At 38.8% G+C, this 25,850-nt stretch overlaps 1 protein-coding gene across 1 annotated transcript; it reads left to right on the forward strand.

Moving 5' to 3' along the window:
• Window positions 1-101: 101 nt before the first annotated feature.
• On the forward strand, window positions 102-24,052 carry LOC135465773 (uncharacterized). Its single transcript, XM_064743104.1, has 17 exons — window positions 102-278; window positions 3,493-3,629; window positions 4,588-4,770; window positions 7,503-7,636; window positions 8,196-8,275; window positions 8,887-9,010; window positions 10,106-10,186; window positions 10,969-11,065; window positions 11,852-11,915; window positions 13,009-13,582; window positions 14,724-14,823; window positions 15,440-15,540; window positions 16,017-16,140; window positions 16,811-16,902; window positions 17,812-17,949; window positions 18,693-18,788; window positions 19,429-24,052. Exons 2-17 carry the CDS (start codon window positions 3,500-3,502, stop codon window positions 19,543-19,545), a joined length of 2,235 nt encoding a protein of 744 aa, XP_064599174.1. The 5' UTR covers window positions 102-278; window positions 3,493-3,499; the 3' UTR covers window positions 19,546-24,052.
• The last annotated feature ends 1,798 nt before the right edge of the window (window positions 24,053-25,850 follow it).

A 25,850-nucleotide genomic window follows, 5' to 3' on the forward strand; every position in this document is an offset into this window, starting at 1 on the left:
TCGTTTCGGTTCGATTCGGAGAATGCCGCATTAAACTCTCCGTACAGTGTTGTTATTGTCGAATAACGTAACCACAAGCGGTAAGTCAACCGTCATGGAGACGTGGAAACTTCTAGTATGGATACAGTGAACTTGAATTCTGTCACCAATGTGTTTTAAGAAATGATGCAACTATGCAGCATGTTATCAACCATGTCGCTTGGCATTGTCACCGGTCTTATAAGAGAAGTTCTGTTTGGTAGCTTGACTTGTTTTTATCCCACGACATGACAACATAGGTGAGTTAGCATGCGTTCTGTCACAGCAACACGATCCACATCTGCCTCGAAAACGATCTCAAGCTCTGCATGTTGCTAACAGTAGGCCTATGCCATACTTACATCATGTGTGTACCCCTTTCACTGATGCATGTAATGATGCATTTTGATTCATGAACAAAGAAGTACATTTTTGCATCTACATATTACTGTGGGAATTGCACCAGCTGTGTAAGTAATGCAATTGCTAAAATTTTGAAACTGTGCGAAGGTCTGCTACCTCCAGGTGACTATTTTAACTCCTCTCTTTATACTGAGCCGGCGGAGTATTACAGTCACAGGGGCAACAAATGGTAAACCCAAGATATAGAATATACCTGGGATGCTGCGTGTGCTGGCGAGCTGAGAGGTAAGAGCCAGCGATGATACCTGTTTTGGATGGCAGACATCGTTTAGAAAGTACTTATCAAACATGGCGTTAAAAGGTGTATGATTTACCATTGGTTACCCCTGTGGCTACGATACTACGCCAGCCCAGGATAAAGAGCAGATTTGAAATGGCCACCTGGGGCTAAAGGCCTGCCGGCATCCTGCGGACACATGGCAGACGGTCATGGGTTTCCTCCCACCCTAATGCTGGCCAACGTAGCCAGTGTAAGTGACCGTACCATATGCAGACGGTTCGGCCATTATACACTGACCCCAATCCGCTCCTGAAATACTGCCATCCAGATGCAGTCATCCTCCCATGTTAGCCCTGGATCATTATATGCAAGGGACAGTACAAATATAGAAGAGCAAAGAATAGTTATCTGGGGCTACCTAGGCCATGGTGAGACCATTGTGGTACCATCTTGCCATCCTGATCAGAATTTGCCAGTGTTCAAGCTGTGTTTTACGGCATACTAATTTATGGCAAATCCGTCGTGTCTTCTTGTATTGAGTCATGAATGCATTTCAATACTATTTCACAATTTGATTACAACTGAAAGCTGCTGATATGGCTGTAGATCTACACAGTATGTGTACAAATTTGTTTACATGTTGAGCTCATGGCTGTATTTGTAGGAAAAGGAACAATTATATATACTTGTTTTAACTCGTAATTGAACACCATCCAACCATATGGTCGGCCCACCATATGCCAACTGTGCAGACTCGATGGCTGAAGGATCGATATTCAACTACGATCCAGCTACCCTAATTCTTTTAAAACTTGAGACAGGTATTAGTGTTGAAAGTAGATTATTACATTTCTTTACTAGCCTTTTGAAAAAGTAATGATATGAGCATGTCGTTCATTAGATGGCCTAACCATGTGAGAAAAAAGAAACTCAATATTCACGGTAGAATTACATATATATTGGCTAAAATAAGCAGACCAGTTGTTCTAAATTTCAGAAGAAATAGGGTATATACTGTACACATAATTGTATATCCATGAGCATGAGTTAGGTACTGTGCCTACGCGGGACCAAAGGTTCCCCAACTAGTTGCAGAGTTACAGGTAAACATAGCTTTAAGATCGGTTGGCCTTGTTCCTAGCTTAGCTTCCACATTACCACTCTGAACCATTACATTCACTAACCTGGAACTCTGTCCTGTCACCTATGCTGTCTCCAAAAGTGCCAGATCTGTATGCCACAAAAAGAGGTGTCCTGTGATCTTAAAGTAATTTTGAAATCATTATCTAGGAATAATACAGATCAGAACATCGCAAATAACTCAAATGTAACTGACGCACCCACTCGGACAGCGTCAGAACTTCACAAATCACCATTTTCAAATCAGGGTTGCTTAAGGGTGGACTCTGCTGCTCTTCCCTTAATTATGATCATCTTTTCTCACATCATAATTGATTGTAATTTATTGCTGTTTATTACTGACACACAAATTGAAGTTAGGACTCCCAAACGATTTGTCAGTCGCCCTTTATATGGTACACATCTCATTCGTTTCAATTAAATCATTCCACAAGTTTATCTTTTTCCGGACAATGCCGAGTGCGGCTGATTCTAATTGGAAATGGTGGTTAGCGAAGTTTGGCTTGCTGCCATTGTAATAGATACATGCATTTGTGTTGATTGTGACTTGATGGTTTTTATTATTCACGAGTAACTAGGAAATAAGAAGTAAGAATTACTGAAGAGATACAGGAAACATGTTTTTGTAATGTACAGCTGTGATATATTGATGACATGCGCAAAGACCGAGTTCCAAGTTAGTAAATGAAAGATTACAGATCTGTATTCCTGAAAGCTAAACTGAGAAGAACGAAACAGATCTCGGATCAGTGGTAAACAGGTTCTGTGAAAAACATATCCAAAGAAGCATTTGCAATTTATTTCAGAAAATGAAGTAATTAAATCAAATATCACTAGAATTCTCTGTTTTGGTACCATAATGAATGTGGTCATAGTGGTAAACTTTCATGGAAATCCAGAGTATTATCAGTCAAGTTGCAGCCTAGATTTGTCTGTAGGCAACCTCTGTAAGTGTGTTGTTTCAAATGATAATGTATGGGCCTTCGTACCATATAAACCAGTTACAGGGTCAGATCGTATGATCTGACTGGCTGGTAAAGGTAGTATAATTAAAGCTTTGCTCTGGCTGTTTTAGATTGTCCCTTAACGAGTTCATGAGAGATGGGCAGTGCTTCTATACACAGACCCTTGCGCAATTTCCAGTCTTCATCTAGAATCTCAACTACTGTTGTATAAATGAAATATTCGAAATAAATAAATGTTTGGAGGCATAAATGTGATAGAAGCTCAGCTTGCTTTTGTGTACTTTTTTATGGAAGAACTTTGTGGAAAACTTTCACAGTTGTTAGTGAAGATACATTTATCTACTGTGTGTTCGTTGTGCATGTAGTTCAGAATGTCAGCGGTCGCTGTGAGTTCAAGTCCAGCTTATGCTGGCTTCCTCTCCAGCCGTAACTGGGAAGGTCTGTCAGCAACCTGCGGATTGTCGTGGGTTCCGACGGGTTGAGCCCGGTTTCCTCCCACCATAACGCTGGTCGCCGTTGTATAAGTGAAATATTCTTGAGTACGGCGTAAAACACCAATCAAATAAATAAATAAATAAATAAATCAAAATGTCAGAACAGAAAAATAGGGAAAACATTTACTTTGTTAGATTAATATGTATGTTATATACAGGTATGTGTGTTTTTGAACTGCACTCTCTGCGTTTATATAATGTAGGCAGTTAAGTTGTCAGTTTTAAATTTCAGATTGTGAATGGTGTTGGTTTACAATGCCCAGGTAGAACCTGTAGCTATGGCAGCAGCAAGTAGAGGAGGGCGACCAAAGACATTACGAGGGTTCAAAATAAGAGATCCATTTCCCAAACCGATCAGGAACTTTGATGGTAAAGATGTTGATTTTCTTGAATTTTGTACAAATCAAAAACATGTATCAAAAATAATACAAGACATTGTGTGATGAAAATTGGCTATTAAGAATACATATACATGTATATTCAGTTTCCATAAATTAACAGTTTCTGTGATATAAAGACTCATTTAGTTTGATTTCTTTCAAATTTTCAAGATAAAGATGATACACAGCAAGCAAGTGACCTCATGGAACTAACTAAGAGGCACCCAGTTTCAAAACTTGCGATAGTCCTGTGGCCCGTCAATGTTACATCAAACACATTTACGATAACAACGTATCTAGATGTTCAACATATGGCACCATGGGTGTAACGTCAGGCATATGTTGCGATTGATTTGTAAGATGGGCACCTGTACAGTACCATGCTACTCAATACTGTTTAGGAGTTTCAAATCCGTTAGGCAACAAGCACAATTTCATTTGTCATCATTTTGTAAATGGCATAAAATTTTAAACAAATAATGGCCTTTGTAGAGGTAAGTAGTACTTAAGAATATTACTTGTGTTGCCCAAACTTTCGTTTCCCTGTTAGGTCACCATCTCGCTTTCCAATCTAACCTCAAAACACCTTAATGGGATACAGAATCAATGCCGATTGGCTGACCATGGAGATATGGTTTCATGAGATAGACCCTCCAGTTTTGGTTATGTTTGAATATATGTGCCATACCTAAAATTCAGCTTAGACTGACCATACATGTAGCCTGGAATTGCTTATCTCTCACACCAGCCAATCCAAAACAATTCTATAACCCTGTAATCTAGCTCCAGTATAATTCCTATGGAGAACTTAGGCATGTTAGGTGTGGACAAACTCAGTTGTTGGATATAGGTGTGAACTGTGAAGTAACGTTGATTTGAGTAAAATTTGTTTACAGTGTAATGTACTTTGATACTTACCCCCTGTCTCTGGAAATATATTATTTCAGACTCAGATCTTGCCAGCATGACGTTCTCAGACTCGGGTAATGCGGCGCCACCGCCACCCTCCCCCAGCCGCTCTGTAACCCTGCCCCGTACCGTCCCCACCCACTTACTGATGATATCAGTACTGGAGCAGCTCTGTATGATGTATGAGAAGGATGATGCTAAGGCACGGGAATTGTTCAAATGTAAGGAACAAGCAGAATGCTCAGTGTTGATCTTTTCTTGTTGGCATATTTTTTGGTGTTCTTGGGTGGTATTAAGTGAGCATTAAAAAACCAGCACACCACCTCACCTCGCCATGAGTTCAAGTCCAGCTCAGGCTGGCTTCTTTTCCGGTCGTATGTGGGAAGGTCTGTCAGCAACCTGCGGATGGTCATGGGTTTCCCCCGGGCTCTACCTCCCACCACTGTATAAGTGAAATGTTCTTGAGTACGGCATAAAACACCAATCGAATAAATAAATCAAATACCTTAGTATAAGCATACTGGTGTATTTGCCAAGCTGAGAAGAGTTGAATCTGAACTCGCGACTTAACAGCTGGTGGATTGAATTGAAGCTGTCAATAACCCTAATATATAAATAAAAATTCTAACTTCTTCCATTTTACTGGAATGTGTGATTGTGCGCTCGCTTTCAGAATGAAGGAAGTGGCAGAACTTTGATGCACTATTGTCTGAGGATGACAAACCAAACAAAATGGGTTCTATTCAGCTTACATATAATGTGGTGAGAATTGGGTGACAACTCTCTGCCTTGGGGCCCCTGACCATTGTGGTGAGAATTGGGTGACAACTCTCTCCCTTGGGACCCATGATCAATGTGGTGAGAATTGGGTGACAACTCTCTGCCTTGGGGCCCATGACCATTGTGGTGAGAATTGGGTGACAACTCTCTGCCTTGGGGCCCATGACCATTGTGGTGAGAATTGGGTGACAACTCTCTGCCTTGGGGCCCATGACCATTGTGGTGAGAATTGGGTGACAACTCTCTCCCTTGGGACCCATGACCACTGTGGTGAGAATTGGGTGACAACTCTCTCCTTTGGGGCCCATGACCACTGTGGTGAGAATTGGATGATAACTCTCTGCCTTGGGGCCCATGATCAATGTGGTGAGAATTGGATGATAACTCTCTGCCTTGGGACCCATGATCAATGTGGTGAGAATTGGGTGACAACTCCTTGCCTTGGGGCCCATGACCAGTGTGGTGAGAATTGGGTGACAACTCTCTGCCTTGGGGCCCATGATCAATATGGTGAGAATTGGGTGGTGAGAATTGGGTGACAACTTTCTGCCGTGGGGCCCATGATCAGTGTGGTGAGAATTGGATGACAATTTTCTGCCTTGGGGCCTATGATCAATGTGGTGAGAATTGGATGACAACTCTCTGCCTTGGGGCCCATGATCAGTGTGGTGAGAATTGGGTGACAACTCTCTAACTTGGGGGGCCCATGACTAGTGTGGTTAGAACTGGGTGACAACTTTCTGCCTTGGGGCCCATGATCAATGTGGTGAGAATTGGATGACAACTCTCTGCCGTGGGGCCCATGATCAGTGTGGTGAGAATTGGGTGACAACTCTCTAACTTGGGGGGCCCATGACTAGTGTGGTTAGAACTGGGTGATAACTCTCTGCCTTGGGGCCCATGATCAGTGTGGTGAGAATTGGATGACAACTCTCTGCCTTGGGGCCCATGATCAGTGTGGTGAGAATTGGGTGACAACTCTCTAACTTGGGGGGGCCCATGACTAGTGTGGTTAGAACTGGGTGATAACTCTCTGCCTTGGGACCCATGACCAGTGTGGTGAGAATTGGGTGACAACTCTCTGCCTTGGGGCCCATCATCAGTGTGGTGAGAATTGGGCGACAACTCTCTGCTGTGGGGGCCCATGACCAATTTTGGTGAGAATTAGTTGACAACTCTGTCCCTTGGGGTCCATGACCATTGTGGTCATAAGTTCGAGTCTTGCGCTTGCTTTTTCAGCTGTGGCGTTAGGTCGGGAGTTTGTCAAGAATCTGCCAAATTTTGGTCGTTAACGTACTTCAGGCACTCTGGTTTTCTCCAGGGCACTCTTAAAAGTAAAGAAAGGCCAGGTAAATAAATGAATATATAAGTGTCCCTTATATATTCTTCATGTATTCCAGATGACATCAAAAGTCTGGGCACATCACTGCATGATATTATGTATATATGATGGCTTAATAGAAAAAAATTGTTTTCGTAGGATCCACCAAAACATGCCAGTTGGACATAAAGTATTGTAGAGTGGGTATGATATAGTTTCTGTTCAAGCCGTGTCTGGAACTGGAGTTGTTCTCTACGCCTGACTGTGTAAAATTGAAACAGTTGCATGCATACAGAACATGGTAACCCTGTTCAGGATATGAATCAGTAGTGTATGGAACTCTAGGCAACTTTCCATTTGGCCCAGGGGGGCTTCCCTGGCTCAGTTGGTTAGCGCACTAGCGCAGCGCATGCCCAGAAGGCTCTCACCAATGCGGTCGATGTGAGTTCAAGTCCAGCTCATGCTGCCTTCCTCTCCGGACATACATGGGAAGGTCTGGCAGCAACCTGTGGATGGTTGTGGGTTTTGCCCGGGCTTTGCCCGATTTCCACCCACCATAATGCTGGCCGCCGTTGAATAAGTGAAATATTCTTGAGAACGTTGTAAAACACCAATCAAATAAATAAATAAATAAATTTGGCCCAGTGATACACTCATATACATGACAAATTTGGGAAGTCTGTAATTAATTCAAAATACAGCTAATTGAAGGAGTTTATGAAATGTCTATCTAAGATGGATAATTTAACTTTACCTTCTTAATATAGAACATTTGAGCTCTTCAGTTGAATAGATGTATATTAGTGCATGTCTGTATTTTAATTTGATGCTTTATTGCCCCCCTTGATTCAGTGTTGTGTGAGCACCTGGTGACTATGAGAGTTGTCTCCCCTTTGACCAGCTTGGATGAGATGAGTGGGATGAGGGCTCAGTATAGGTACCATGTCCACAAGATGATACAAGCAGCCTCAGCTATTCTGCATAAGGTAAACACTTGTTTAAGAAACAATTCCTCCTCAGCCATTCTAAACACATTGCTTAACTGGCAATTTTTTGTCCGCTATTCTCCATAAATATGGCAAGGTAAACAGATTTCCTAACAGGCAATTTCACTGCAGGTATTCTCCACAAAGTAAAATCATTGCTTCAGAGCCTATTTCTCTACACCTGTGCTTAGAAGGCAATCTTTTCTCAGCTTTCTTCATAATTTCTCAGGACAATGTTTTTATTTTATGGGGATTTATTTTACTGGTTATAACACTGCTTTCGCAGGACTGAAGAGGATGTATTAATGCTGGATATTTATGCTCTGATTTTCATCACAGCTCGCGTTAAAATAACAGAAAGTCATCCTGGTCAGTGTTGTCATGAATCAACAAATACAGAGATTGCACAACAGTGATTTAGAGCCTTCAAATCGAAAGCAGGACATCCATCAGGAATAAATGATTAAATGGTTGATGAATTTGGGTTTTATACATTCCTTCCTTTGGTATACATGGTTGTCCTGTTTTTCACAACGTGTTAGCTTTTGTGTTTTTACAGCATCAATCCATTCCAGCCCTCCCAGCTCCAGTCCAGTCCTTGGCTGCGCTGTCATCTGGGTTAGCTCCCTTGTTTCCTGGGTAAGCTATTGTCACAGCTACATCAATCTAATGTTTAATGTTCTTTCACTTAAGTCATTGTTGTTAGCTTAATTCCTTTTTACGACTACATGTCTGTAGCTTTCTGGTCTAAATCTTTGGCAGATGGAGTAGAAGCTGAAGGTGGAAAAATATCTTTACAGTGAAGGCTTTTGTGAAATCAATCGGCTTCTCAAGAGTTGATTTGTTGCATATAAATGTATGTACATTACACTTGCAAATAAGTTTGGACCTTACTTGCTGGAAGAAACAAAACAAAACAGGGATGTGATATGCTTTTTATTTGTACTATTCCAAGTTGTCCAACTGTTGACCCATGGATGCAAATTATAACTCCTTTATGAGGATGTGCTGTAGATTCAAAACTTCATTTTGAAAGCCGTTATGGCAAAACATTAAAGATTTGTTACATTTACATGTACCATCTTTCTCAATGAATTTTTGGTCCACTTAATCATGGTAATGCTATGATGATCCTTGAAATGATGCTATTAAGCCACAATTGGATTAATCAGTTAGCTTTATTTCTCCGCAAGCCAGTGCCTTACTCATATTCATTCCACACATCTTTGTCGTTCACATGTTTCGTCTAGCCCGTCATCAGAGTTGCCATTCGTGAGGTTTGATGACATGATAACGTCACACACGTCTCGCTATCGGCAGGAGTTCGTAGAGCTGGACCAGCTGGGAAGAGGGGGGTTCGGATCTGTCTTCATGGTAATAAACATCTGTTGTTAGTATGCAGAGGTGTATGCTGTACCATTTTGAGTTGACTTGTTGTACGGGAATAGTAAAGACTTTTTCATGCGATGGGCAGCATTCTACAGTAGATTTTGATTGAATTCGATTGAATTTAATTCACGATTTACACATATTTATACATAACAGTTCCCAATGGTCCTTTAAATTACTTTGAATAGGGGAGTTGGTTAGCGCACTAGTGCAGCATAATGACCCAGGAGCCTCTCACTAACACGGTTGGTGCGAGATCAAGCCCAGCTGAGGCTGGCTTCCTCTCTGGCTGTACATGGGAAGGCCTGCCAGCAACCTGCGGATGGTCGTGGGTTTTCACCCAGCTCTACCAAGTTTCCTCCCACCGTAATGTTGGCTGCCGTTGTATAAGTGAAATCTTCCTGAGAATGGTGTAAAACACCAATCAAATAAATAAATAAATAAATTGAGGATAGAATTAAGTCCTCGATTTTTTCGATTATAAATATCAGGATACATTATGTTCAAAATGGACATTGTAAATGCATACTTTTTAAAATAATCCTCTTATTGCCCATTTCCTGGACTTTTTATGTCAAATCAGTAACTTCTGACCTGGAATGTTTTGAGAAACTTAGAAAACCCCAGAATTTGGAAGAAACTTTTTCAGGTCTTGAAACTGTGAATTAATACGGGGATTTTGAGGTTGAGACTCAAAAAGCCTAGAAATTGAGTCTAAAGAACTAACCTCGTCTGTTACTTATACTACATCTCTTGGGGAAATGTATTTTTTCAATGTGTTTGTGATTGCTTTATTGCACACTGCTGTGCATAAGATACTGGCTAAAAGTTCAGCTGATTACAGTAATTTTACATTGCTTTAAGCTTGTATACATGTACATGTAAGTCTAAAATATGTTTTCTGAGGAATTTGAAAAACGTTAGTTTTTTTAGCCTGGAACAATGAAATATTTAAAGTGTATGAACCCTGGGCACCTATCCACAAAACCCAAAATACTGCTTTTCATGATGAATCGTCAGCATGACATCTGCATGATTTACTTCTGCACATAAGTGCAATGTGCATACTGTATTCTGCAGGCCAGGAACAAGCTAGATGGCAGGAAGTATGCAGTGAAGAAAATCAAATTTAGGCATGCCAGTCCGCAGGTGCTTTTGAAGGTAATAAATTTGGGTGTATCTGGTTAGTGCATTTCTGTGAAATGTCTCTGTTTTGTTTTCACATTGTATACTTAATGCCACAGTAGAGCGATGAGTACAGATCATGAGATGGTCAAGCTGTCAGGACAAACCAAATTTATTTATTAATTGACAAGACTTACAATTACATGAACTTAATTGTTTCCAAAGATGACTAAAACTAATTTTACTACGTCACTTGAGTTGCAAACATGTTTGAAACAATTCACAGGTTCGATACAAGAAACATTTACATTGAAACAAATGAAGAAAATGGATCATGTCTATTACTTATGCCATCTAACAGGTTTTATCACTAATTAAGGGTTTTAGCTTGTAGCGAATAGGTTGCGAGTTCGAATCCAGCTGGTTAGGTTGTCCTTGGTTCCTGATTATGAGGAAATACCAACAAATTAAAATAAACCAGTAACAAATTCGCTTTTAATTCAGTCATGAGTATCAAACATTGAACTATAAATGGCTACATAATGTTAATTTCATGTTTGTAGCTTTAGTCATGCATGTCTAATTTTCCTCATGGATAATATGTTACTGATATGGATGACACATCAAACTTTTCCAGGCCGTACGTGGGAAGGTCTGAAAGCAACCTGGGGAAGGTCGTGGTTTTTCCCCTGGGCTCTGCCCAGTCTCCTCCCACCATAATGCTGGCCGCCGTCGTATAAGTGAAATATTCTTGATTAAGGTTTAAAACACCAATCAAATAAATAAATAACTAAAGCAACTTTTCCGTTTCGCTCTAGGTATTGCGAGAGGTCAAAGCCTTGGCTAATCTGCAGCACCCCAACATTATTGGCTACAATGGAGCCTGGTTAGAATATGAAAAACCTCATTTCAACAGTGAGTATTTCTCTTACCTGTAAGTGTTGTCTGCAACAGAACTGCCTTAAGTGTCTAATTCCCTCCTCTAGCCCCCCTCCCCCCCAAAACCCCCCATCTGTGTGACCGTCCTAATTAGGCAGTCTAATGTTTGTTGAAGAGACTACTGGTTCAAATCTGCATGTACATCACACATTTAAAAGTTTATCGGCAACGTTGTAAAGGTCGAGGTGACTGTGTACTCCACTTTCGCCTGCTCATAAAACTGACGACCATGAATCATCATGGCTTACCAGAGCCTTCGCAATACTTCAGCCATATCGTGGTGCACAATTTAAGTGAAAAGTTGTTTATTTATATATTTTATTGGTGTTTTACGCCGGAATATTTCACTTATATGACGACGGTCAGCGTTATGATGGGAGGAAACCGGACAGAGGCCCAGGGGAAACACACAACCATCCGCAGGTTGCTGACAGACCTTCTTACATACGGCTGAAGAGAAAGCGGCTTGACTTGAGCTCACAGCAACCGCATTGGTTGGAGGCTCCTGGGTCATTGCGCCGCAAGTTCAGCCACAGAGACCCCTTGAAAAATCATTTAGTATAGCATTAAACAACAATCAAATAAATAAAACAACATATGTCATGTGATTTGTCACTTGCTGTGCTTTATCTCTGAATTCTACCTGGTTTCTTCTGCACATAAACCTGATCTGACACTTGAATTGAAATGGTCTTGAATTGATGTTTTCCATTACTGATTCACTCAAATAACCCTACTGCAATGTCCCTGCTTGTCTTGCAGGTTTCCATGAACTGAACAAGCTGTGGATGCAAGATGACTCCGTGTCTAGTCAAGCCTCAAGAAGGTCTGTTAGGCCACACCAATTTTATTTTGTGTTTTATAGGCGAGCCAATGATAAGATGGAGTATAAAAATAAAATGGAAAACTCACCTTTTTATTTTGTCCCATTTTAATGTTGTTTGGGATTTTCTTATTTTTCAAGGCTTTTCATTGACACAAATATGTCTGCCCTGCTTCTCCCACCATAATGCTGGCCACCATCATATACGTGAAATATTTTTGAGTTTGCCGTAAAACACCATTCAAATAAATAAATAAATTGTACATGCGGGAGCAGCAATGGATGCATCTGTAAAAAGTGAGAAGAAAAACTGTTCTTTTGAAGTAAGGTTATCCATTAACATTTTCTTGTTAATTTTATTGTTAATTGGTTGAAAGTTGAGCGCTAAACTGTAAACATGTTTTATTTCCCACTGCATACCTTGTTGGAATGTGAATAAAGCCTGTCAGTAATCATTTTTGAATATAACCTGTAATTCTCCACCCAAATTTGTATATGTTTTTAGGTAAATTTTTGACAAATATTGTTGACCCCACATGGAAAAGTGCATCTTTTTTGGTAAAGCTTTGGCCCCAATGTACAGTTTATTTATTTATTTATTTATTTATTTATTTATTTATTTATTTGATTGTTGTTTTATGCCGTACTCAAGAATGTTACACTTATATCACGACGGCCGGGGTTATGGTGGGAGGAAACCGGGCAGAGCCCGGAAGACTATCCGCCGGTTGCTGGCAGACCTTCACACTAATTTACAGTTTAAAGCTTACATGTAATATTGTAAAAGACCTGAACAGGTTATAATTTAGTAGATTTACTCTGTGGTCTAGTGGTAGCCTGCTGACACAGCAAAATGACCCATGAACCTCTCACCAATGCGACAGCTGGGAGGCAGTATTTGGTGGATGCTGATTTTCTCTCCAGCCAGGGTGGAAAGGGTTTTCAACAAGCTGCAGATGGTTGTGGGTTTCCCTCGGGTTCATCCGGGTTTACTCCTAACATATTGCTGGATGCCATCGTATAAGGGAAATATTCCTGAGTAGGGCGTAAAACACCAATCAAATAAATAAGATGCATTTCTTCCTCACTTTGACAGGTCAGCACTCACAGCTGAGGACAGTGACATTGTGTTTGAGGAAGACGATTGTCATGAAGTGGTGGACTTCCAGGTAAACAGCTACGGCTATGGACCTCAGGATGACGTTTCCTTCGGTGGATCAGAAGTGTCAGAATCAGCGAGCCGTGTGGTTGTCTTCTCAAGTCCACAGGAACAGCGAGCAAAAATCTGTGAGGAGAATTCACCCAAAAATTCCATCAGTGAAAACTCGCTAAAAACTTTGAAAATTTCAAGGTCGGCTGCAAATCTTACATCAGAGGTTTTTATGACAAGACATTCCCCTTGTGCCCATGGTAATCCATCAACTGAACATTGTGACGATAATATAGGGAATTCACGGGTTAGTGAAATTGCTACAACGGACGGTACACAGCAATGCTCAAAGGTAGAGAATCAAAACTGTGCAAAACAAGAGGAAAACACAGTTTCAAGAAATAAAAATGCAATATGGCGGCGAAGTATGAGCTGTGATGTGGTTTTGAGTGGAGAGAAGCGTCTCCTTGGCGACGACAAGGATCTGGTGGAGTATTCTGATGATAATTTTTTGATAGAGGTGAGTCATTTGGTCCGTGTATGTTAACTGGGGGGGGTGGGGGTAGAGGGGGGGGATTAGTGCTCGCCAGAAGGAGTTTCAAGCATTTCTCTAGATCCAAAAGTCACCACAAGGACGTGTATAAATTTGTGTTTTTATGGTAACATGCAGCAAATACAAAAGTCATGTGATTGTTTTGACCCACATGTTTTCATTCAGACTCACAAGAAATTATTGTGTTACTTTGTTTCATTTTTTGTATTTTTTATGTGTTGTTTTTTGGTTTTGGTGTAAAATTGGATACATTTGCACTCATTGAATATTTAGGCTATAAAGTAAAACAGACAGAACAAAAAAAATGAAAATTTAGTAATTTTCAGAAAGGTAATAATTTTCTTGAGAATTACCAAAAATTTAATTTGATTGGTGAATATGGATTCTTTGCAAAAATCTCCAGGATAGCCTCATTAAAGGTTAACTTTTTTCAAGGAGATACCGTAATTCTTCAACCTTTTTAACCCCCTTTGCAACCAATATTTTCAAACATTCTTGAGAAATACCTTGCACAATTTTATGAAGCGTTGCATCTTTAATGACACAAACAGATCATTCGTAGCGTCATCTTCATGATAATTGTGTGCATAATTTCCCTTGAAAAAAAGTGCTTTAGTGGTCGAAAAGGTTGAAGATTTACAGTATTCTGCTTGATTCTGAAGGATTCATTCATGTGAAGAATTTTTTGTAAATTTATTTATTTCTTTATTTGATTGGTGTTTTACGCGGTACTCAAGAATATTTCACTTATACGACGGCGGCCAGTATTATGGTGGGAGGAAACCGGGCTCGGAGAAACCCACCTCCATCCGCAGGTATCTGACAGACCCTCCCACGTACGGCTGGAGAGGAAGCCAGCATGACCTGGACTCGATCGTATTGATGAGAAGCCCCATGGGTCATTATGCTGGGCTAGTGCTAACCAACTGAGCCTTGGAGGCCCCAATTTTTTGTAAAGGTTACATTGTCAGGAAAACTTTATTTTTGGCATCAAAAGTATTGATTTGAGGCTTTTATCGGCCTGTAATGTGCATTTTGACAGGCCAGTCTTTAGGTAAAATACACTAGTTTCCTTTGTTTTCTTCAAATTTAGCATTGCTTGTTTCAGATGAATGTTACACTGTATATACAGATGGAACTATGTAGTCACACTCTCCAGGAGTGGCTGGCAAAGCGCAACATGTCCAGGGGAGATAACTCTGATGGTGGTGAGAAAATTGCTTTGATGTTGAAACTTGCATACATGGGACGACATTGTCCTGGCAAAAGTCCTTGAAATGTCCTTGAAAAATGAGTCGGGTCCTTGAAAATTGTTCTTGAAAAAATCCTTGTTATTGTACTGCTTCAATATCTACGGTATGGCTCAATTTGCAGAATCCAAATCTAATTGGAATCCCCTTTTCATCGGTAAAATCCTTGTCTCTAAGAAAGGTGTAGGTCTTCCTCCCTAATCATTTATTTTTGAGAAATTATGAGCTGGATAGGCCTTGAAAAGTTCTGGAATACTCTCAGTATATTAGCCCAAAAAATCCCTGAAAGGTATCACTCCCCCCTGCCCCACCGCCTTCCCCAAATGTCCTTGGAAATTGAGTCAGTTAGACCGAAAAGTCCTTGAAAAGTCCTTGAAATTTAGGAAGGGAAAGGTTTTCAAAAATTTGTATCAGAATTCATGTGACGACTGCTACTATCCAACTATCCTCCAGGTAGTATGCAGTAACCAAGGGATAAACACAGCTGGCTGAATGGTCAACTGCATTGTGAATGTAGGACATGTACTGAAATAGGCTTGCATTGCTCTGAACATTGTACATCATTCTGTTTCAGCGTCTGTGATCGATGTCTTTGAGAACATGAGAATCTTCCAGCAGCTTGTCCGAGGGGTTCAGTACATCCACTCACAGGGTGTCTTACATCGTGATCTCAAGGTATCTGTCCTTTTAAAATATCATATCTTTAATACTAAAGACATTACTCGTTTTACTGTAGTCCTGTGGCTCTTCGGGATGCGTAACCTTTGGCTTTTCCGTAACCAGTATCTGAACTGTTCAATTTCAAATTAAGCTAGTGCTGTCTTGAATCCATGATTGAGGAGATGTTCCACGATACTTGTCAAGAAGCTGTTCTTCCCTTCTTTTGTGCTCAAGCCACGTACAATGACTGCTTCCCCCCCCCCCCCCACCCCCCACCCCCCACCCCCACTTTTTTCAGAAACCTGTTCTCAAACAAGTGAAATAATCTGGTGCATCCAATGAAATAAATAAGCTTTCCGCAAATGGTCTGACACCTATCATGCTACATACGTGTTTTTCAGAGAATAACTGAATGTAATATTAAAGTCTTGACAACATTTTTTTTCACACTAACTCTAATCATTTCTCTGTATGTGTCTGTGTGGTTGAAGCCAAGGAACATATTTCTGAACGGCTCAGACCTTCATGTGAAGATTGGAGACTTTGGGCTGGCAAGAGAAGACGTGACTGGAGACTTTCCAGAGACTGTCCTGTCCCCCTCCCCTGATCTTAAAGGTGAAATATGGCATCATTAGTTACCAGTTGAGAAGCTGACTTGACTGAATACTGCATTTCACCTGAAGTTAAGCATTTTTCAAAGTGATGCATTTCGCCCAATTCTGAATGATTTGTCCACCCTATAGGGCCAATTAAGGGTTTTAGTGAAGTTTTTTTGACTAATTTATCAGAGAAACTGAACTGTTGTCATCAAAAGTATTATTGTAAGGCCTTTTTGTGTTTCTGCAGGTTCATTTTTCATAGTTTACCATACTCCAGGCTAAAAATTGGAATGCCTTTTCTTCAGAAGGGCTTCAGTACCAAAAATATTGCAGTTGCAGCCTTTAAGAAGTCTCCAGTTGGAAGATAATTTTACTAGTTACATATGCATTCATGTATTGGTATCTGACCACATGTATTGCATACGTGTATTGGTATCTGTATAAACGTGAAAAGTTTATACCCTAATAGGCTAAACCAAAAAGTTGGTACAGAGTATAAATTAAGTTGTTCCATGTATGTGTCAGTACAAATGGTGTCTATAAGACTTGTATGTTTTGATTATTTGTCTGTGACACTGATTATGTTGTACAAATAACGCTGACGATAAAGGGTGTAAATGGTGTTTATTAGACTCATACATTTTGATTATTTGTCCGTGACACTTATTATGTTTTTCTCATTTCAGATCACAAATTCTGGGAGGACAACACACATGGGGTGGGGACTTCAACCTACGCTGCTCCAGAACAGCTGATTGGCACAGTTTACGACAACAAGGTAACAGCATCAAAAGCACTGTATCCTTTTATGACGGTGCGACTGATTGTGGATGGCTTTTTTGGCCTCCACTAACATGGGAGCAGAAAAGCTTTGTGTAAATGAACTTAAAAAGCACAGTACAATAGGGGAGTCTTCAAAATGTTTTGTTGTCAAAAAAAAAAAAAGTTATAGTATGCCATGAGACTAGTCAAAAAAGTCAAGCAACATTTGTTGAAATTACTTCACGGGCCAGGTGTTTACTTTTCGGAGGTAGAAATGACTCTTCCCTTCTGGAACTTCAATTCATGCACATTCGGCTCTTCACTTTACCCTACTGTTTACTCTGCCTACTCCTTACAGTGTTTTGTGATGCTTTTTTCAGATTCCCAGTTTAATAGAGTAATTGTAATCAAAATAGTTGCCTAACATTTCTGACAGAAACACCACACTATCATATGGTACAGTGTACAGGAGGACTTTTCTTACCTTCAACAATAAAAGAGTTCAAGCTCCTAACTCCTCTATTCGCAGTTATGGCTGTGACAGCCTCCAAAATGTTGACAGCTGAAATATACACAAAAGTGACCCAATCCTTCATCCGCTGCTTCTTTGTGTTACCCTCTCACACACCAGAGGCATTCAGAGCCTCTTTCCTGCATGCCTGTTAATCATCTCACTCTGTTTAGCATAGGATTTCGTGTCTTCTTGCTCTCAGGCCTAATGTTAAAAGATAGGATATGATTTAAAGAGCTCTCACAAGACTTACATTATTTCCTTGGGTGCTGTAAAACAAAGATTAGAAGTGAAAAGTAAAGAAAAATAAAAAGAAATAAAGTAAAGAGAGTTAATAAGGATGCATTTTTCTGTAATAATTAGTGTTGGAGTTCTGAGTGAAAGCTTCTGGATATACATTACTTATCCTTGCAGTGTGATATCTACAGCCTGGGTGTCATTTTGTATGAGATGTTTGAGACGTTTGGTACAGAGATGGAGCGACATGAAAAGCTGAAGGTTCTGAGGGAAGGAAATTTACCTGAGGAGTTTGTTAGAAAATGGCCAGAACAGGTGAGCCGATTCATTGAGACATGAAGATTACATGGCCAGAACAGGTTACACTGATCAGTCTGGCATGAAAGTTACATGTGCATGGCCAGAATGGGAGAGGATGCAGATTCTGACATGAACATAAAATGGGCAGAGCAGGTCAGACTGATCATTCTGTCAAGAGCATTACATGGCCAGAACAGGCCAGTCCAATCATTTTGTGATCAGGATTACATGTGCATGGCCAGAACAGGCCAGTCCAATCATTTTGTGATCAGCATTACATGTGCATGGCCAGAACAGGGGAGGCTGTAGATTCTGACATGAACATAAAATGGGCAGAGCAGGTCAGACTGATCGTTCTGTCAAGAGCATTACATGGCCAGAACAGGCCAGTCCAATCATTTTGTGATCAGGATTACATGTGCATGGCCAGAACAGGGGAGGCTGCACATTCTGTCATGAGGATTATATGACTAGAGTTGTAGAGCTTAAAAATCCTTTGAAATTGTATTTCAAATTTTGACTATGTCAGATTGAAATGGCTTAATGGAATTGGGCCCATGGTCACTATACATGGACGTTGAATGCATTTGTCCAGTTGAAGGCTGATGCATTTACCTCACAGAATATGACATACACAGTATGGCATGTGATTTTCAGACAGTGCAGGGGATTAGGGTCCATTTACTCATACTGCCAAGATCCAAATTTTTATTGGCAATATGGTAATGATGATGGATGTGTTTTTTTCTCATCAATAGGCCAAGACGATTGTCTCCCTGACAAATTCAGATCCGATGTTAAGGCCCTCGGCCAAAGAACTCCTGGAAAGCGAGCTTTTCCTCTCCAAGTCACAGGTGAGAACTTGGTTTGATTTATGTATTTATTTATTTATTTGATTCTTGTTTAGTGCCATACTGAAGAAATTTTTACTAATACGATGGTTGTCAGTTTTATGGGTGAAGGAAAATGGAGTACCCAAGGGAAAAAAACACTGACCTTGGGCAAGTTCCTGATGAACTTTGCCACGTGTGACATACAGATCTGTACCCCATAATGGTGAAAAGCAAGTGGTCATCCACAAATTTTAGAATGCGCAATGGACCAGACAATCATTGCTGTCTGCTTTATTGTCACAAGCAGTGAGAGAGAGCCTCACTGTGATTAATTTCAGTCTGTTTCGTTTTTGAACACAGTGGATATGCAATTTTTGTTCTGTTGTGTGCTTTTTGGCATATATATACTCTGGCGGCTCAAACTGGCATGAGACCGGGCTCATCTAATGCTTTTGTAATACTTTCAGAATGCTTGTGCACGTAATATCTTTTAAAGTTCATCATACTGATAAGGTATAAACAGTATTGGAATGGCTAAGGCTCTGTCGTGAAAAACTTCCTCTGAATTCCATTTTTGTGCTTCCTAAGCTACAGCTAAACTGCGCTACACAAAATTCCAAGTACTAGCTATGAATCTAGTTCATTGGTTTTCTGTTTTCAGGTTATTAAAGATCTGAGAAAGGTTGTCAAAGACCAAAACACAGAAATAGAGAGATTAAAAAGTCTGCTGAAGGAAAAAGATGAGGAGATTGCTCTCTTGAAAAACCAGACAAGTTGATGTTTCGTGTACATATACATGTATATATTATTACATTCTTAAATTATGTCTTTTTGGGTGTTTTTTTTTCTATGTTTTCCCTCAGAAGATGTAGTTATTGTAGTAATTTATTTATAATTTTCTTGTGTTATTTGCAGTACAGTTTCATCATTGCATAATAGGCTGTCTGTAACTGCAGCCAAATTTTTTTGATTGATTTTTTGTTGTTTGGTTTTTCTATTTACCTCAGTGCTGTGTCAAACTGGAAGTGTTTGAAAATACAGATGTCAGTCTTACTATTGGCTGAAAAAAATATTTCTACCATTATTGTATATTAGCATTCAACTTCAAGTTAAATCTAAAGTACAAGTGCTAATTTAGGCACTCCCTCAAAATGCCATGGTTGTTGGTTTGATCATTCCAAAATATTTGCCTCCTTGTGGAGGGCTATCCCTGTATTTGTATTAATTGAAAAAATAGAACGCAGACGGGCATTACAGTGCCAAACCAAAAAGGCCTACAAACTAAAATTGTTGCACTATGCGCATGATTTGTTTCACTGATTGATTCTACCAACTTGATTAATGTTGACAGTTTTTTTATTTACCCATCAAGTTCAGTATGCAAAAGATTATCGGAAGCAGTTTCAAAATAGAGAGGATTAAATGATTCTGTATGATTTTGAATGATTGGCAAAAAATTGCCTATGAATTTATTTGCCGAAATTGCCTAAGACCTAACTGAGCAAAATTTGTGTAGGGTTTATTGGCCAAAATTGGCCAGCAGTAATTTATTGGCCAATTTTGGCTAATGGTTTTAGTGGCCTTTGCCATATATGTTCTTTTACCTCCAAAAACCTCCTTCAATACCTCAAACCTATCTGTCTTCCCATCATTTGCAAAGCTATCTGCTCATACATGTATATACTTCAGCTTGTCAGGTTCTGTCAAAATCAGAGGGATTTCATGTCTGTGTTTTAACCTTATTCATTAAATCCATGTAGTGGAAAATGGTAAACTTGTGTCATGCTGGAAAGTTTTGAATTCCCCATATATCCATGAGCTCTTCTTCAAACTGTCACCAGCTTGTGAGACAATAAAAAGTATTGCTGGTTTTGTGTAGTGAGGATGCTTTATTGACCATTACCAGTTGAGTGTATTGTCTGAGCTCACTAATCATGAAACAGTCATTGAAAATTTAGGTTGACAAACCCGATTTTATTGGATAAACACCTTTTGAATTTGTCCAGCCATTTGTATGTATGTATGCTGGTGCACATATATATTTTTCATTGTTAATCTACTAATGATTTGGTTCAAGAAACAGAAGGGAAAAAGTGTATATTTTCAGAAATACACCAGTAGGATATGCATTAAGAACTTCTTATTAACTTTATGTTAAATTTATTAATCATTCAGCAATAAATTTTTGTTAAAACGCTTAGAGTTAGAATCTTAATGGTTGACTGCTAACGCATAAAAAGTTGAACACGTGATAATAAAGGATATATTTTTTTTTTTAGTAAAAATGTACATTAAGTAAAAAAATGTGTGCCTCACATGAAAGGCAAGACTGAGGTCAGAAATATTTCAGTGTTATTTTTCATTTTTGTTTTTCTTTATGAAGACGCAAAAGTATTTTTCCATGGCCATTTTAAGACCATATGTTATATTCCATAGGTTTTTCACATTATTTTCAATATCTGAGCATCCATTGAAATTAGACCATGTCCATCAGAGATGATTTCACAGAAATTAACCATGGATATGTTGAAAAATATTGTATAGAAAAGTAAGAGAAAGTTTATCTGATTTCAGTGCTGAGCAAAAATTCCAAAAAGTTTTGAGGGCCTTGAGGGTTTTGTTTTTTTTTCCTTTTTCTCAGTATGTATATGTTCACTTCAACAGTTCGTGTAACAAGCTACACTGTGCAGTATAAAGGCGTGTTCTGAATATGAAAATCAAGGCAGCTATTTGTGTGTTGTTTGGATCTTACATGCATCATCAGTGGCAGTACATGCCTGTATAATATAGCTTGTTTGCTAACATATGAATATGACAAGTCTTGCATCAAGAGTGAATTGTTAAAAATTCATATATAGTAGCAGTAGGTAGTAGCATATATGTGATATCAAGATGGATTAAAATGTTTTTTTGTATTGTAGATGCTTCTAACTATATGTCTCTCATTTGGCATGTATAACATTTATTGTAATATGGGCATTTGGTACATGCCTTTTCATTTACTAGTACATTGTTTGATTTCAGTATTTAATTTTTTGTTTTTGTTGATTATGTAGTGTAATATTTTAAATTGTTATTTTTTTAGAAGAGAGTACCGGTAAAAAAAGACATCTTTCAGATTTTGTTTCATGTATCAGAAAGAATTTATTCACTACAACGTTTTTGGTTGGATAACATTTGATTTACAACATTGGTGATTGAACTTTTAAGATATGTAATGCTTTTATTCCTATAATTTCTTCTTTTCTTTCTGCATTTTCACATATTTGTGTAATAATTATAAAAGGTTATGGGTAAAATTTTTCATGACAGCTAGTGGATAGTCTGACACATATATGCAGTTGAAACACTACTTGTCTGAATATAAAGTTTGTCAAAACTGTATAATGGTATGTGATATGTTTATCACTCATTTTCTTATTTTCCCTTTATAGTTGAGATTAAGCAACTCTCAGTGTCTGCTGTTCAGTCTCTCCATTGGTTGGTCAAAATTTTGATACCTTAAATATGGACCTCATATCTTATGACATATCGGCCATTCACTTATAAAGACAGGCCTTGGTGCAACATGACATGAAATCCTATAAGAAGGATGACTATTGGGTGTTTGCACTTAATTGTTCCATCGTAATCTGCATAAATATGACACATCAGGTTGTTTTTCTCTGTGCCACTATCTACAAATTGTCAGATCAGTTTTATTCTAGACATGTACACTTTCATAGAATTTTGTAAAATCATTTTTCAGCTTTGGAAATATTGTGAATGTGGCTCCTGACAAGTTTGTGAAGCCCTGTAGGAATATCCGTAAAATGTACTGAACTTTGATTGTCTTTGATTACTGAACTTTTGATTTGAATTTGTACCAAAGTAATACGATCATACCTTCAAGTACTTTGCATCCTCTTTTCTGGCAACATTAGGATACATGTACATGTAATTGGATCAGGCATCGAGAAGAATACTTAGTCAAGTCAGTGATGGAAATTGAAAGTCATTAATATGTATTGTAATTAGCCAGACTTCCTTACACCACCAGGAACTGATTTTACAAAGCCGTATATGACTTTCGTCAAATAGTAAAACCTCTTCATGATCTTCAGTTTTAAGTACTGGAAGTTCAAATTTCGACACTTTTATCATAAGATAACATTGATAAGGTGGACAGTATATTAATTTATAAAGCTGAAAAATAAGCTTTAAGATTGTGTTTTAAATTTTGACTTAAATCAGAAATGCCTTTGTGGAATTCACCCTGGTTCTTTCTGAATGTTATACCACTAAGGATAATCTTCTAGCTTTCAAAAAGTGTACATAATTATCTATCTTAATTCACAATTTAGATTTGGATGGGGTAAACTGGTCAGATATTGATAGAGATAGAGGTTATGGCAGAATTTACAACGCCTATGAATGAACATCTTACTGACAAATGTTACCAATCCTTTATGAAACAGTGGCAAGGTACAATCCAGTGTGTGATGTTAGAGAGATATTGCTCTTTGATATGAATGACCATATCCAAAAGAATTAATGAAAATCAATCCAGTCAATCCAGTCAGGGCTAGGATTTCTGGATAACGTATCAACCAGCTATAACTGAAGTGCTATATGGATTCTTACCATTCATATCCAGATGTTGTGTGAGCATGTGCGTTTGTGGTTATTTATTACTCAGCTGTACATGAAAGTTTTTTCCCGCTCATATTATGCTAGGTGTTTTGAAACAAGATTCTGTGTAAAATCTTACGTGTAATACCAGCTTTAAAATTAAGCCAATCTTCAATTTTGTACTTAGCCCCAAAATGCCAGTGTAAATGCAACAGTATATTACATATGATTTAAATCTGCTGCTGTTATAATTAACATTGGGACAAATGCATTGGCGGCACGGTTTGCAAAGATTGCATAGGGTGTACTGAAAATCTCAAGTTGTTACACTTGGTGAACAACAGAAGGCATGAATGTGCTGGGGAGATTAATAGTGTAGAATGCCTATGTTCCTGCACAGTTGCTGCTAGATTTGGCTTTTTGCCAGCAATAAAATTTGCCTGCTAGATATTTCATTGAATACAGTATTTATTCTTCAAGCTCAATTTTCATCAAGCTCTGCGACCAGTATTTTGAAACTATAAGATAACTATGAGATAACAATGGGGTATAGATAATAATAGTATAAATAATGGGGTGCAGAGGATTTTTAGCGTCATTTTTGTAATAATTGTACGCATAAATTTCTGTGAAAAAAAAAGTGCCTTAGAGGTTAAAAAGGTTGTAGAATTATTGTATACATACAAGTAAAAAGTGAAAGCAGTTAAGTTTCTTCCAAGAATAATTTATTGTGATTCTTATTGACTCGAAGTAGACCTAATAGATTGATGTCACAACTCCGAGAAATGGGCATAATGACCCATTTTCATTCGTCATCCGATATGGCTCATTATGGTTGAATAAAACAGAAATGTGGAGACATATTTGGTCGAACAGAATAAAGGCATTTCTGATGGATCTAATAGTGTGTTAAACACTGAGCACAGTGTCTTGGTACAGGTCTAATGGTGACCTGGCATTGATATTTCCAAACTCTGAACCTATGTTTAATGTGCAAAAATATTTAAAAATTTCTGATTCTTTCTGTGACCTCTTAAGTTTATCCAATATATCGTAAACTTTGAAAAAAGGGCTGTCGAGTTTTCCATGGGGTTCATGAAGAGTAACAAACAATCTTTGTATGTGGACACAAGTACACTGTATTAAATCTCGGGCATATGATAGAAAAAAAAAGTGTTATGTTTCAGGGTATAAAAAAAGAAGTAATTAGTCTTGTTAATGTTTTAGTGTGTCAATTGATGCTGCAAAACTTATGTCAAGGAACTTTGTCTCCGGTGTGTGCCATGATTCTAACAGGTATATAATTGTCAATATATTTTACATGTGCTGATGAAGTTTTGGGCATTTTACAGCTTAAATCTTGATGACTGAATTTTTGTTTTTCTACAAAAATGAGTGACAATAAGGATTTTGCATGGTAATTATGGTTATAATGTTCCGGCTGAAGATTTTGCAATCAAGCCAACCAATCAGATTGATTGTCAGTGACATGACTGAGGAGGTTTGTCATATACTGCTACTGACTGTCAGTTATTTGTTGTTTTTCTTTTTCTATGAAAATGTTTATTTTGTAATTGACTGAAAATCTTCTTGGAAGGTTGGTCTGTGTAAAAATAAAAATATTGTTTTCATCATTTTTGTGTTTGTGTGATAAATATTATGTTTAAGTTAACACTTCACCCTTAAGGTTTTATTAGTATTTTTTATGTTTATTTAATTTGCCAAAATATTACTCCCCAAAAAGTGCATTTTTATATTCATCAAATATTATTTTTGGTGTAGAAAACACCCGTTGTTCTGGTAAAGATCAGTGGGACCCTCTGATTCGGGTATGTACAGCTTCATGGGTTTTCTTTGTGCATTAACTACAGTTTCCCCCCATTCTGTAAGACGGGTCGAAAGTTGGAGGTGACATGACCACCCTTTCATGTCTAAAACAAACTGGCTGCCCAGTGTTAAAGCATTGATTTTTTTTTTTTTTTTTTTGATTGGTGTTTTACGCCGTACTCAAGAATATTTCACTTATACGACGGCGGCCAGCATTATGGTGGGGTGGAAACCGGGCACAGCCCGGGAAAACCCACGACCATCCGCAGGTTGCTGGCAGACCTTCCCACTTACGGCCGGAGAGGAAGCCAGCATGAGCTGGACTTGAACTCACAGCGACCGCATTGGTGAGAGGCTCCTGGGTCATTACGCTGCGCTAGCGCGCTAACCGACTGAGCCACGGAGGCCCCTTAAAGCTTTGAGGAAAAGTTCACTTTTTGCCACGTCACTAGCGACCAGAAATTGATGTATGAAGGAACATGGAATAAATGAAGGAGGGATCATGACGTAACAGAGATCATGGTGATGTAGAGGGATCATGTTGTAGAGGGATCATGATGTAGGAGGGATCATGGTGATGTAGGGGGGGAACATGGAGGACATGTGGGAGGGGTAATGACAGAAGGTAACATGATGTTGGAGAGA

This window comes from Liolophura sinensis, chromosome 5 (genome assembly GCF_032854445.1).
Source record: "Liolophura sinensis isolate JHLJ2023 chromosome 5, CUHK_Ljap_v2, whole genome shotgun sequence".
Taxonomy (NCBI): domain Eukaryota; kingdom Metazoa; phylum Mollusca; class Polyplacophora; order Chitonida; family Chitonidae; genus Liolophura; species Liolophura sinensis.